This window comes from Culex pipiens, chromosome 2 (genome assembly GCF_016801865.2).
Source record: "Culex pipiens pallens isolate TS chromosome 2, TS_CPP_V2, whole genome shotgun sequence".
Taxonomy (NCBI): Eukaryota; Metazoa; Arthropoda; class Insecta; order Diptera; family Culicidae; genus Culex; species Culex pipiens.
In genome coordinates this window covers 9,594,703-9,609,562 of record NC_068938.1, presented here as the reverse complement: position 1 = coordinate 9,609,562, position 14,860 = coordinate 9,594,703, and the positions used below count along the sequence as shown (strand labels likewise).

Genomic DNA, 14,860 nt, shown 5'->3' with positions numbered 1-14,860 from the left:
CCGAAAAGCATAACATTATTCCACGATATCCAAAGTCGACACCCTGCCTCACACCACTGTCTCGAACGGCACCTCACGAGCTATTTCCGTAGATCTCTGTGTTCTATACAGCTAATCGCCACGACAGAAAGTGAAGAAGGTGTATCGCTCTAAATTTCTGCCACATAAAAGAATGCTCAGATATGGTTAACACAAGTAAGTACGCTCTGCGATCTTCAACTCGTCCTGTTCTAATCGAACCCCGCAACGTTCCAGTTTCCCCACCGGTGCTGTACCAGGTGCAATTCCTGGCCGGCCTCGGTCACATCGGTGCGGATGTACCGCTGGACCGGACGGCACGTCAACGCATACTTCAGCGACGCGATCACAACTCGGGCCTGCGATGGATCTGGGCAAGTGACGGTGAAGTTCCACCGAATGCCGTCAAGACCGGCGAGGGTTGCTATCTGGGACGGGCGTTTCACGTGGGTTCCGTGACACCGGGCCGGGTGGACCCGGAGAAGAAGGCTTGCTGTATTCCGTGGGGTGGCGATGAACATCTGAAGAAGGTCTACGAGGTGCTGTGTACGGAGGGGGAGTTTGTTCGGGTTACGCCGGACAGTACGGAGGGATTGCTGAGGGCGACCACGGCCGGGATTTCGGAGCAAGGGGAGCCGCTGTTTATTGGCCGGGTGTGGTGCGATGGGGGGTGGGTGAGCGGAAAGGTTCAGCGGTCCCATGGAGTGTGCTACATTGGGTACAGAGGAAAAGAGATGGCATATCCGGAGTACGAGGTGTTTGTAGGGGTTGGCGAACCACTTCAGGATGAACACTTTTGGGTGAACAACGTGCTGAGCATGCCCCAGGATGCGTCCGAGTTCGAGTCGTGTCACGTTGGTCGAGCTCGACATAGGAATTCGTTGCTTCCGGGAACGGTGGACCTTGTTAAGCTGCAATGCCACGTAACGTGGGGCTCGGAAGCGCACAGCAAGTCCCGGTTCCAGTATCTGTACAACTGTCGGGGTAGATTCGTACCGACCAAGGATGACCACATCCCGGTGGGTGCCGTTCAGGGTGGATTCTCCGACTTTGGTGAACCACTGTTCATCGGTCGGGTTCAGGTTGGGATGAAGATGCTCGTTGGGAAGGTGCAACCATCGCACAAGGTGTGCTACGTTCCCATGTTTGGTGGAGAACTGAAGTATAGCGAGTACGAGATACTGGTTTTGGACTTATAACTTTTTTATTTATTATTTAAAGCGACAATAAAAAAAAATCTTCAAGGATTTGCGAATTTTGACTTCCTTCTAGCTTCTTTATCACGGCCATTCTCTTATTCGGTGTTGTTGTTAGATTTATTCATATTACGTTTACACAAATTCGAATTTTATAAAAATTAATGGAAATATCTTCCGAGATTGAAAAGCACTTACTTTAAAATTCTCACCAAATTTATGTGATGTAGACATCGTACTCATGTGACGTCATGTAAATGGTTTGCGTTTGAATTCTGATCTGAACAAAAACTGGTGACTCATGTTCAATATCTTAGGCACGCATGCATCACTTTATCTCAACAATAACCTTGAAACTGCATGCGAACTAACGAAGCAAAACGTGTTTTTCCAAATAGAAAAAAATGGCCACGATTTGATTTTGGCACATTCGCGCTTGATCACCTACCATTGAAATTGAAACAAACCTTTTGTTTTCGAAGCAGTCATAAATTTATTACAAGAGCACCCATCGACCACCTCCTCCCTCCCCTCAACTTAGCTTGATTTGATGTAGATCTCACTCTCAAACACAAGCCGCTCCACTTCCCTGTTCTTGTACGGCAGATAGCAGAAAAAGTAGGACCTCTGAATTTTGCCCCCAATCAGGGCTCCCTGATGGCTTGTGCGGCCAATGTAAAGCGGTTCGCCCTGCTCCGAAATCCCACCGGGCGTTCCCTTGAGCAGTGTCGTGCAGCAATCGATCGGGACAAACTGGCCCGGTGTGCACAGGACTTCGTACGTTTCCCGCTTGTGGGACTTGCCGCCCCAGGGCACGTAGCAAGCCTTTCTGTGCGGGTTGACCACTCCGATGGCCACCGAGCTCATACACTCGGCCCGGCCCACGTACAGCGTGTGGCCGTCCTGGTGGCCGGCGACGACCGCCCCCGGCGGAACCGCTCCCTTCGAGGCCTCGATCCACGTCATCCCGTTCAGTTTGTCCCAGCGCCGGAGGAACTTCCATTTGTCGTGGTTGTAGGGTCGTTCCGCCCGGTACCGGTACTGGTCGTCGTACAGCGAAGCTGACCAGGGGAGAACACGTGGATTAGAGTTGGGACTACTTTGATTGGGAGGACTTACCGTACTGGACCATTTTTTGACAGGTAAAAACGGGAAGAAACGACGCGTTCTCGCGTTTTTTTGGCGAATGACTAATGTTTTGTTCCGTTTGTTTGACCGTGCTCCTGCTTTGCCTCTGTCTGTTTTGGCTAATGCAGAGAGACTGGCGGGTAGAAAGAACAAACACTTCTCTCACATGCTCAGAGGAAGTCACTCTCTCCTGGCTTGAAACACATACAGGTGGGAGATTCTCGGCGTTTTTCTCAGGTAAATAAGGAGCAACCTTTTTTTTATCACATGGTGATTTTTACTGATAGAATTAAAATTGATGTTCACGTTTCATTTATTTTCTCCAAAGTTCATATCGCAAAAAGTCACAAACAAAAGTATACAAAAGTATTCTGCTTCTATACTTTACAGATTTTTTGATAAAGGGCTCCGGTTTTCAAGATATAGCCACCGAAAGTTTGTTTTAGCAAATATTTGCAGTTTTTCAATTTGTTTTTTTAAGTTCAGAAAATTTGCTATAAAATTTTCTAAAAGACATTGAAGATTAGACCTCGAAAAGAGAAACACGAAAATTGAAGTTTTCTTAATCTCACCAAAAAAAAAACACCATTTTCTAATGATCGTATCTCAGCAAATAATGGTCCGATTTTCAATGTTAACACATGAAAAATTCGTGAAATTTTCCGATCTTTTCGAAAAAAATATTTTGAATTTTTTTAAATCAAGACTAGCATTTTACAAGGGTGTAATATTCAATGTTTGGCCCTTTTAAAATGTTAGTCTTGATTTGAAAGTTTTCAAAATATTTTTTTCGAAAAGATCGGAAAATTTCACGAATGTTTCATGTTTTAACATTGATAATCGGACCATTAGTTGCTGAGATATCGTCATTAGAAAATGGTAGGTTGTTTTGGTGAGATTAAGAAAACTTCAATTTTCGTGTTTCTTTTTATTAAAGCGGCTCTATCTCAGCAACCCGAGGTCTAATCTTCAAAGCAGACGTGCATTGGCACGCTCTGCACTGGAACTTCAAATTTAGCACTTGCACCAAGTTCTACGCATGCTACGCGTTGCACAGTGCTAGTGCTATTAATTAGCACTCCCAAATAGCACGCCAAAGAAATTAGTTTACTTGTCGTTGGCGCCAGAACAATTGAAACTATCTGCGCAACTACCTTGTAAAACGACTCACAGATCTTGGAGGGCCTTTTTCGCTTAAAGTTCTTCTAGGCCATTGACTTCTGAAGGCTGGGATGAGCCCATAAACGGTATTTTCTCTCTCTTTAATTTTTTTATTTTAACTGGCAGCGTTAAAAATTGTGGACAATTTTTGATCCGTTTTCTTGATTCTCTGGTCATTTCTCCGCGACAATCGAAAAGAAAAAAAAATCGTGTAATAATCTAAAGAAAAAAAAAACACTTCAGAGAGAATAGAACCATGAACCTTTCACATCGAAACTTTGCACGCTTGCAATACACCAAACTTTCCGATGAAAACGAATGAAATTACTCGCATCACTATTTTAATGTTGGTGACCGTTGTTTTCTTGTCAACAAATGGAAAAATCAACTTAGTTACCAGTTTAGTTAGAGTGCGAGGGCGAGTGCTTTGATCAAAAACGCAGTGCTATCCGTAAAAACAGCACGCGTGCTAACCAAGTGCAGTGCCAATGCATGTCTGCTTCAAAGTCTCTTAGACAATTTTATAGAAAATTTTCTGAACATTTCAAAAAAAATATTTTTAGAGATGGTCACTCATGGTCACTATTTTTAAAAATTGAAAAACTGCAAATACTTCGCTAAAACCAAACTTTCATTGCATTAAAAAATAATGTCAAACTTGTTTTTGCATGAAACTTCGATTTTTTCCAAAAATCACTATTTTTTCAAAAAATCATAACTCGGCGGCAGATTTTTTGACCATGTTTCTCTATGGCTCAAAAGTTGCGGATTTTTGTCCCCTAAAACATATCAAAAAATCTCGAAAATCAAAAAATATGTATTTTGGGAAATTGAGTGTTAGTAAAAAAAAGTTGACAAAAAAAATCTGCAATTTTTTTCCGTGACCTATTTTTTCTCAAAAGTCCTCAACAATACCTACAACTTTGCCGAAGACACCAAATTGATCAGAAAATTCACTCAAAAGTTACTGCTGTTTGAATATTTACAAACCATTTTTGTATGGACAGCAGCCAAAATTGTATGGAGACTTGTATGGGTGGACCGAGCCGCGTAGCCCAGTGGTAACGCTTCCGCCTCGTAAGCGGTAGATCGGGGTTCAAATCCCGGCTCGGACCAACACAACTGGTGATCTTTCCCTTATGGAATCGATTGCTTAGTAAAGGGAAGGTAGTGTATCGTCACAAACTGGACCTTATCACGACGCCTTAGGGAGGCAACCTATGGAATGTTAACATTAACCCTAAACATGTTAACATTAAGTTGAGAATGAAACTGCCACTGAATCCGCTTTGTAAATGCCGGCCCCGATACTCTTCAAGGATGTTCCTTTCAGGAACTGGGAATGATTTACTTTACTTTTACTTGTATGGGTGAACCAATGACGCAAAAAAGCTTATTTGGTCATAGGGAAGGCCCCCACAAAGTTTAAGTCAAATAAAAAATACAAAAAATTAAAATGGTCGAAATCGGCCGATTTTGTAGAGAGTTGCTCTGATCTATTTTTTAACATTTTAAATTCAGTTTGATAAGATTCAATGTTTAACCACTTATTTTAAGCGAAATGTTCTAAGGGACAAATTCTTTAAACATATTTTCAATAATTCAAAATTTCATGGATTTATTTTTTGAAATTAGGTCCTAAAATTAAGCTTAAATTTGTGATACGATAAAGCTTATTTTTCTGAGTACAGTCATCCCTCATATTCGGAATAGTTTACAGATCGGCCAATGTTCAAAAAATCATAGGAAATCGATAATTGAACATAATGATATGCTTTTACCTTCATGTGAAAGCTTTATTTGAGAACTTTCGATTGATGTATTGACAGACTGTAATGTTTTACGTTTTATAACCAATTTTCAAAGAATCATTGACCATGAAATCCACAAATTCGGAACACTTTTTTCTTACAGATGTAAACAAACTTTGGTTCTCTCCAGGAGAATATATTTTTTATCAAAATAATGACTTTGCACACTGAAACCAATGAAACTCAAGCTTAGTACTGTTTTTTAAATGGTCTGATAACATTTTATGGGAAAATATCAGTTAAATTCCGGTGTTCCACAATTGTGGAAGGCACAATAACATCCCACAATTATGGAACAGGCAATTTGGAGGCAGTGTTTTGCTGCTCCAAATAAAATAGTCTTGAAATGCAGTTTATGTTTGAAAATTATTACTTTTATATAAGTGAAATAGCAAGAGAATGTCCAACTAAAGGTCTTAAAAAAGTAGGGCCACCAGAAAATGTGCATTTTGTTTGCTATTGACAAATTATTACAGAAGTATTCCGAATATGTGGGATGACTGTACAATGACCCTTTGAATGACCGCAAAGAATTTAAAATGGATTTTTAATTAATTTTTTAAAAAATAACTTCCCGACCCTTCTTGACAGAAAAGGTACTACTTGACAGCTCGTTCCAAGGGGACCATAGTTGATCCATCGAAAAAATGTTGTCTTGTCAATAATTTTTTATTTTCAAATTAAAATTAAAAAAAGTGATCAGAAATGGTTTTTAACGTGTTTTACCGTTGTACATTAAAATTTTCATAGGGCTTTAGTATCCTTGAATATTTTTTTCATGTTTTCAAATCGTAAACAAACTTTTCTAATTTTTCTTTCAGAACGAACGATTATACAACAACGATTTAATTTTATTCGATATCTAAGTTTCCCGATAACTGAAAATTAAGTTTTATCTCAAGTTATTTTAGCCACTCTTTTAATACCTTTGTTATTATTTCAAGTTAGATTTTACCTCTTGTTTTATAAACAAAAACTAATAAAAATCTGTTGATTCATAAGTTCATGATGTTCATGAATCAAATAGATTCAAATTGAAAGGAGCCTTAAACAAAAGATATGTTACTAAAGAAGAATTGAGTGAATTTAATTTGAAAGTTGTACAAACAAGTATGCTTGGAATTCTCCAGTTTTTCCGACTTTTTGACAAAAAAAAACTAAATTCTTAAATTTTTCCCGATTTTTTGTGGATTTTGGCGAATTTCCGACTTGAGTGGCCACCCTATGATATGTTTTGTTTTGAAGTAATCAGTTTTTCAAACAATCTGCCCAGTTTTGTTCACGAAGTTTTTAATATTCCGTACTCGGGAGGTTATTCTAAGCGAAAAACTTGACTTTCTATAATTAGAATCAACAATTTTACAAATTTGCTATAAAAAATGTTCTGCTGAAAATGCTTCAAATCTTAAAATATTTTCAATAGCAATTCAAATTTGTAACCAGCCATGGAAGAAGCTTCATAAAAAATTTGCAAAAGAAATTTTTTTAACGCTCATCAAGAGAAAAAAAAAATCAAAAGGAAAAAGGGTTTCCTCTCCTCTCTTGCGCACGAAAGATCGGTAAAAAGAAAATCAAAAAATCATCATCTGGAATATTCGGCGGAATGCGTCGAAAAATGGCCTGTCACTTTTGTAAATTGACAATGTGTGTAAACAAAACGAAATTGACTAATTTAGGTAGTGCTAACAATGAGAAGCACGAAAAATCATCGGCTGATTGATTTTCTTCGAAAAGCTCAGGAGAGATTTTCTTTTGCGTGTTTCGCTTCTTCTCTCTTTGCGATTATTCCGTTATAACAGTTCAATAGGGTGAAGCTGCGTTTGTAAACAAGAAGTCTATCCCCCTTTGACTTTACGTGAACTGTCACTTGAGCATAAGAGATAGACTGCTTGTTTACAAACGCTGATTCGCCCTATTAAACTGTTACTACGGATTTCATCCCTGCTTTGCAACCTAAAAACTATTTAAACTGTTCTTAGTGAAAAATTGTCAATAGAATTCGATTATGCAGTCCGTTTTTTCATTGAGACACTACTACTTGGTACTTTGGAAACCTAATTTACGAGTTATTTATTATGAAAACATTTATTGATGTTATCATTTTTAGCCAAGAAGGAATGTTATATTTTCTTCAGAAATATTCTAGTTTTAACGATCATTTTAAATTCTCTTTCCACTGAACTGTGAGAGAGAGTACAGGCAGGCAAACTGCAATCAACCATCCATTCCCCTGTTTCTACCTGTGTCGTTGCAGTCAGCCAGCTGTCCAACAACGAAAGTCGCAGTCAGTCTCTCAGTCAGTCAGTTCAGTTCAGTATGTCATCCCCTCAAAAGTGCACAAAAATAATAACAAAGCTGACGATGATGATGATGTGAACAAAAGAAAGAGTGTTCACTTTTGCAGTTTCATTGAGATAGGCTACCCCCAGAAAAAAAGTGAGGAAAAAGAGTAGCAAAATCTTGGCATTTTTCGTCGAAGGTTGTTCACGTCATTCTGAGGAAGAGTGGATTTTACAGTTTTGTATGGATCAGTGACCCAAAAAGGATCCGATCGGAGTGTCCCTACGACGTAGAAAAACGGGGATCTCAAGTTGTTGAAAAGCTGTCTTCGCCACCGTCGTCGTCCCATATTGTGGCAGCCAATGTTATCAGCTGCGGAAAGTTGGCCCAACTAACGACCAAGACGATCATGGATTACATGTTGGATGCGTACGTGGGCTACGACATCGGTTCCGTGGCCGAACCCGACGACATCCCGCGGACCGATGACACCGTGTGGATCCTTGGCAAGCAGTACCGAGCGATTGAAGGTGATTGCCATTATTGACCAGTCTTCCAAGGTTCAGCCCCCCTCCAGAATTAGTGCATAGTGTTGTGTGTTGAGAACTTCGAGGACAGCCGAGCTAAAGTCCAAAAACAAGCAAATCCACCAATACAAGTGAAGATGACTCACTACCAACCCATGAGTGATGTGTGTATGTGGTGGACAAGAGATATGTTTTGGTTTTGGAAGCCATGAATGGGCGACGACGATGTTAATGCACTGAATTGGATTTGAATTGAGTATTGTTATTGTTGTACAAGTGGTGATGAAGAAGGTGATGGTGATAGTGTTTGGAATGTTTAATTTTTATAATGTTCAGCAATGTTGATTTGCCATTTAAACACAACTATTCCACACACACAAAAACAATAAAAAATATTTTTAAATGAATTGATGAACTATTGTCATTTTTGATGTTCTAACAGTTTTATTTTTTAAGAATCATTCAAATGTTTCAAAAGTCGATTATTTATTATAAAATAAGTGTTTTTTATATACCAGTAAATTTCACTGAATTTTCATCAATTGAAATTTCCAAATTTGTACTTGGAAGAAAATTGACTGAAATTTCAATTGTAAAACAGTTTTCAAAACAACTAAAATTAAAACAATGATATTTCATTTTGCTTTAATGAAAATTCAGCAACAGTTTGAGCGATCATTTGCAGAAAATTCAGCAATTGTTGCTGGTATTTCTGTTATCATGATTTGATTTTTATGTCGAACTAAAAAAACTGAATGTTAGCATTGAGGTAGGGGAAATTCTCGTATGTTTGGCAGGTCAAGCACTCGCCCCTGAAATTTGCCCGAAAATGGTCAAATTTCCACTTTTCAGCAATTCTTCATAAAAAATCCGGGTTTCGTGCTAACTATTTTGACAGCTGGAAATTCCCGCCTTACCTTATCCAATCTCGCAAACAAAGCAAACTGACGTTTCTGCAAACAAATGCAGGCAAACAAACAAAGCTCGAATTAAAAATTCTATATCACTTTAGCGTAGTTTAGGAGTCATACTTAAGCTCGACAATCAAAAATAAGTTATTGAAAAAAAATCATGATTCGATTATCCGAAGTTTTGATTAATCGAAGTGAAATTTTTACGACGGATAATCGAGTATGGAGTATTTAATAAATATAATCGTAAACAGATAACATATTTTCCAAATTTTAGGATATTTTTTTGTCATGTTATTTTTAAATTTATTTTTTTTTACATTTTTTAGACACCTAAAAAAATGATAGGGAAAAACCTCGTGTGTTTGACAGGCTAAGGACTTTGTCCTATTTCCATCAAACTTCATTTAAAAAAATATATATATTTATCTTGGCTTTGATAGGGTGGCCACTCGGGAAATCGGGAAAGTCGGAAAAAAGGTCGAGAATTTGCCTTACTCCGCAAAAAATCGGGGAGGTCTGAAATTTGCCTGAAAAGTTTGTTTGTAATATTTTGTACAATTTTCAACTCAATTGCATCAGATTCGTTTTGAGCATATAACAAAAAAAAGGATTTTATTTGTCGGTTTACGGATCGAAGTAGTCATGCGCGAGATCGGACGTGAAATTTGTTCGGTGCCGAAAATTTGACGTTTTTCTTCGGTTTAGAGTTATTTTTCATTGTCAAATTCCAAGAAAGTTTTTTTTTTTTTTTTTTGGGAGGGTGATCCAGCCGCACATCGTTGATGTCGAAACCTCTAAACTGGGCCCTCGTCCTGTCACGTCCGTCAGTAGTCTTGTCGTACATTACAACTAGAATCAGATCTGCCAATGAATTAGTACACTTCGACCAAATAAACACTGACGCTGTATGGATCTGACTCTAGAATAAATGCACAGTTGTGGGTTATTCATAAGTCCAAAATGCTCAATTATTCATATAAGTCCAAATATTCATTTGCGGATAACTACCTAACTTGAATTGAATACAAGATTTAAAGCAACCTATCCGAAAGCTACTCTTATCTCAAATCCCCGACATTTCAATTATTAACCAAAAATCGTTTCTTTTAAAACCTGTCTGGCTTCTTTTAAAAAAACAAAAAAAATTACAGTTGATATTTTACAAGCCGTGAATTGAAAAAGAGACGACCATTTGTTCGTCAGAATTCCAGTAGATCCTCGATTCGCAACAATGGTCGATACAATCATAATCCGACAACCGTTAATTCAACAGATCAACGAATTTAGTCCGATATCATTTCACTATTGATTGATCGAGACTCTATGGAAATTTTGACAAATCAGGATGGTTTTTATGCTACTTGAATGAAAATCACCGATTCTGATAGAATTACTAAATTCACTGTTACTAATTTTGTCCCTAAATAACTAAAGGCAAAGTATAAAAAGTTGATATTTATAGTTAAAATCCTAAATTCTACAAACACTATTTTTTTTAAACCCGCATCCTAACCTGACACCCACATTAAGATAGGGAAAAATCACATATGTAGCGGTTCATTGTACAAATGTGATATTTCCACTATCAGAGAACCTCCTTGTCTCGATGACAGCTTACCGGCCATCGATTAAGCCCTGAGACTACGCCAAAGTGGGTTCTCGCAGCATGAAGTGGTGTCCATGTGTAAAAATGGAAGCTTCAGCAATATACTGAACACTTCGATTTTAATTCCACATCGAATCAAATCATACTCTTTGCCAAACAAGCATCAAACCTATGACACTCATTATGACAAAGCCCAGGGATTGTCAAATTCCAAGAAAGTTTCTGATTATTTTTTTCGGATTTGTTTGTGCACCGGAACGGAACGGCAAGACCAGAAGTTGTTCACAACCTGCAGATGCCTGGATTCAATGATGTTCTAGTGAAGCAACAGCATCGTATTCGATGTATATTCGGTTTGTCGAATGCTTTGGAGACCCTTGGTGAGATCTTTCCATCCTTTTTTTTTTTTTTTTTGCTAGATAATTCATATTATATTCTATTTATCAAATGCAATATCCTTCCTACCCCACCCCATCTACCATGTCCTCAATCCAGATTCAACCCCCCACCCTTCTCCCTTTTCCCCCTCCATTAATAATAATAATTACTTGCCAAATTTACACTTACACACCCAACCACAACTCATTCGGAGCATTTGGTACGGTATGTCCACGCATCCTTCCTCCCCTGTTGATTCTGTGAAATGTGATCCGTTCTCAGAATCTGTCTCTGCGGTTAATGCAACGCAGTAGGCCTGGCCGCTTTAATTTTTGCAATACATGTTCGGGGTTACTCGGATGTAATGCAATCATTAGTATTGACAAAAAGGACTTGGGCGTAATCTAACCAAAAGATCTTCCAGGATGCTTTCTTCGGACTGGCTGCGCTTGTGTTGGATTAGATTAGATTATATGTCGGTTTAGCTAATATCTAAAATCACTAGAGCTCAAAATTCAACGATTTTTGACCAAGGTAATTTGTTATTCTGTTTTCATTTTTGATTTTTTTTTTCAATTTTAAGAACACGGAAATTGAAAAAATATGAAATAAAAGCAGATTTAAGAAAATTGAATTTAAGCCTTTAAAAAAAGTTTTAAAAGAATTTGTTGCTTAGAAAATTTCGCATACTATGAGAAATAAAATAATAATTCTTATTTAACTAGATTATGTTAACAACGTTAAGCTTTCATTTTTACAAAAATGTCAATCGTTTGTTTTTTTGTTCGATTTTAATGAATTTTGTTCGATGGTCAATATTAACTGTTTTCTAAACAGTATTAATTCTATGAGGAAATGCCTATTATCTAAGGTTCTGGAAAAGTCGATAATAAGTGCATTGGCTGAATCTATTTTGGCCAGGATATTGTTCGTCATTCACTCCGACTTGATGTCCCATAAATCCTGGAAGTTGCGTTGAGTTAAACTCATCAACACATTTAAAGAAATATGTAAAACTAAAATAAATTACAAATTATAATATGCACTCAATTTAATTCGCACAACTTCACAATGACATTTTGTATTTTACCGAATAAAGGATCCATTACATTTCCGCAAACAAACAAACAAACTCGCAAACTTATTTGCGGCAGACTCGCAAACAAGGCAAAATGTACGCTGGCTGACGTTTGTACAAACACCAGGCACACAAACAAATCAAGCAAACTGGCAAACTGTCAAAAAGTGCGAGTTTGTTTGTTTGTTTGCCGTAGTGTAATAGCAACTTAAGTATACCTTTCCATTACCCATGAACTTTGATGATCTTGCAGCACTGTCAAGAGATATCGAGATTTAAAGTGGATTTCTGGAGTATTTTTAAAGGTCCTATTAATCAAAATCACCCAAAAGGCTTGAATTGAACATTTTTGTTTATGAGACCTTTAAAAATAAACTAGATTTTTTTTTTGAAAATATCAAGGTCAGATGTTGTACATTGTGTTCTGACATAAATGAAACCTGTGCTGCCCTTCTGATAAAATGTTAAAAATATACCCCATCTTCCCCCCTGCAACCCGCAGACCTCGACCAAATCCGCCGCGACGTTCAGAGCCGGCTGTGGTGCACCTACCGGCGCGGTTTCGTCCCCATCGGCGGCTCGCAGCACACCAGCGACAAGGGCTGGGGCTGCATGCTGCGCTGTGGCCAGATGGTTCTCGCACAGGCCCTGCTCCAGCTGCACCTGGGCCGAGACTGGGAGTGGACGGCGGAGACGCGGGACGAAACGTACCTGCGGATCGTGAACCGCTTCGAGGACAACAAGGCGGCACCCTTTTCGCTGCACCAGATCGCCCTAACGGGGGAGTCGTCCGAGGAGAAGCGGGTCGGCGAGTGGTTCGGACCGAACACGGTGGCACAAGTGCTCAAGTATGTTAGTTGGGACTTTTTGGAGATAATCTTTTCAATGATTTTTTTCTTTTAAGGAAACTAGTAAAATTTGACGACTGGTGCAGCGTCGTAGTCCACGTGGCCTTAGACAGCACGCTGGCCACGGATGAAGTTGGTAGGTTCTGTAAGCTCAACTTTAGTAGAAATTTTCTAATTTTAAAATTTCAACAGTGGAACTGTGCGAGGACAAATCCGACGCGGGAACCAGCTGGAAGCCCCTGCTGCTCATAATCCCGCTCCGGTTGGGCCTCAGCGAAATCAACCCAATCTACGTGGCAGGCCTTAAGAAGTGCTTCGAGCTGGCCGGAAACTGCGGCATGATCGGAGGGCGCCCTAATCAAGCCCTCTACTTCATCGGGTACGTCGGCGACGAGGCGCTCTTCCTGGATCCGCACACCGTGCAACGATCCGGCAGCATCGGGGACAAAACCGCCCTCGACGAGCGGGAAATGGACGAGTCCTTCCACCAGCGGTACGCCCGGCGGATCAACTTCAAGGCGATGGACCCGTCGTTGGCGCTGTGCTTTCTGTGCGCGACCCGGACAGATTTCGACGACCTGCTGGCGAGGTTCGCCGAGGACCTGAACGGCGGCAGCTGCCAGGGCCTGTTCGAGGTGACCAAGACGCGGCAAGCGCCGTGGACGCCGACGACGGCCTCGTCCACGTCCTCGCGGAAAAACAGCGAACCAAACGAAACCTTCAATGAAATCTCCGCCACGGAAATCGTGAATGAGGGTAACTTCCGAATTTTCCCTAAATTTGGTACAAAAAAACTCAACAAAAGGCTTTCTTTTCCCACAGAATTTGAAGAGGTGGAAAGCAGACCGCTGGACGAGTCGGATGAAGAGTTCGAGATCATCGCGTAACGAGGCGACCGGAATCTGTACCGATCAACGTGTTTAAAAGTGCTTTTACAGGAACAAAAAAAAACACAGAACTCTCAGCTTGAAATATCGCACTCTGAATCACATAATACTTTTTTGTAATGAATCGAAATATTTTTAAAACTGAAACCATTGTTTGATCTTTTTTATCCGGTACGATAAGCTTCATGAATGCAAATACTATTTAATATTTAGATTGGTGTTAAATGCACGACTTTTATTCTGTTAACCAAGGACTAATTAAGGAATACTTTTTCGTATAATAAGAGAGAAGCTTTGCCAGTCGTTTTAAGTGTAAAAAAATAAATATTGGATAAAGAAAGAGGGGGTAAAACAACTTGCAATTTTGTAAAGTGCATCATCGATGGGAAGGATTTGTATACACGAAGGGACCGTGCGAGGATATTGCATTATGAGGAAGAATAATAATCATGTTAAGGAAATCGGGTTTTGACTGTGACTTACCGAAAAGGAGTTGAAGAATGCCCTCTGATCTGCTCAGGAAGAACGTATTTCAGGACCTCTATTTGATTGTCCACTCACTTAATTATAAAACTCATTAAACTGTTTCACAATATTCAACCATCTTACTTTAATTCACCGTATTTATTGTTTAAAACTTAAAAATATTCATCCGGAAGCCGAACACGAGTGGTTCTAAATTTGCGCGCCGAAAACTGAACAAATCCAAAACATTAGCTACACCCTGACTAAGTTCTAATCAAATTTGAAGCAAAATAACCCGCAACCATCATGTCTTTACTACACCCTTACCAAAAATCATTCAGTTTCCGTCAAAACCGAACCAACTCAGAAGTGAGTAAGTGTGGCATCAGTGCGACGTGCAAACACGGCCTGAATATGCAACAAACCGATTGGTTTTTGTGCCAGACAGCTGTGAGTTATTCCGCCAGATTTTCGCCAGATTCGTCGGGCGTCACGCGGAACCTGGCTAAAAAAAGTGTGCCAAATGTGTCTGAACTGCACGACAAACGTCCGGCTGCGCCAGA

At 39.4% G+C, this 14,860-nt stretch overlaps 3 protein-coding genes across 3 annotated transcripts; 2 read left to right on the top strand and 1 right to left on the bottom strand.

Moving 5' to 3' along the window:
* Positions 1–15: 15 nt before the first annotated feature.
* On the top strand, positions 16–1,273 carry LOC120418693 (uncharacterized). The gene is made up of 2 exons (XM_039581157.2): positions 16–195; positions 256–1,273. Exons 1-2 carry the CDS (start codon positions 183–185, stop codon positions 1,215–1,217), a joined length of 975 nt encoding a protein of 324 aa, XP_039437091.1. The 5' UTR covers positions 16–182; the 3' UTR covers positions 1,218–1,273.
* A 409-nt stretch (positions 1,274–1,682) lies between these two features.
* On the bottom strand, positions 1,683–2,489 carry LOC120418694 (uncharacterized). Its single transcript, XM_039581158.2, has 2 exons — positions 2,334–2,489; positions 1,683–2,275 (listed from the first exon to the last, which is right to left on the bottom strand). Exons 1-2 carry the CDS (start codon positions 2,344–2,346, stop codon positions 1,752–1,754), a joined length of 537 nt encoding a protein of 178 aa, XP_039437092.1. The 5' UTR covers positions 2,347–2,489; the 3' UTR covers positions 1,683–1,751.
* Positions 2,490–7,622: 5,133 nt separating this feature from the next.
* LOC120418725 (cysteine protease ATG4B) lies at positions 7,623–14,297 on the top strand. The gene is made up of 5 exons (XM_039581200.2): positions 7,623–8,124; positions 12,600–12,945; positions 13,002–13,081; positions 13,138–13,701; positions 13,768–14,297. The coding sequence occupies exons 1-5, from the start codon at positions 8,004–8,006 to the stop codon at positions 13,830–13,832; spliced, it is 1,176 nt and encodes a 391-aa protein (XP_039437134.1). The 5' UTR covers positions 7,623–8,003; the 3' UTR covers positions 13,833–14,297.
* The last annotated feature ends 563 nt before the right edge of the window (positions 14,298–14,860 follow it).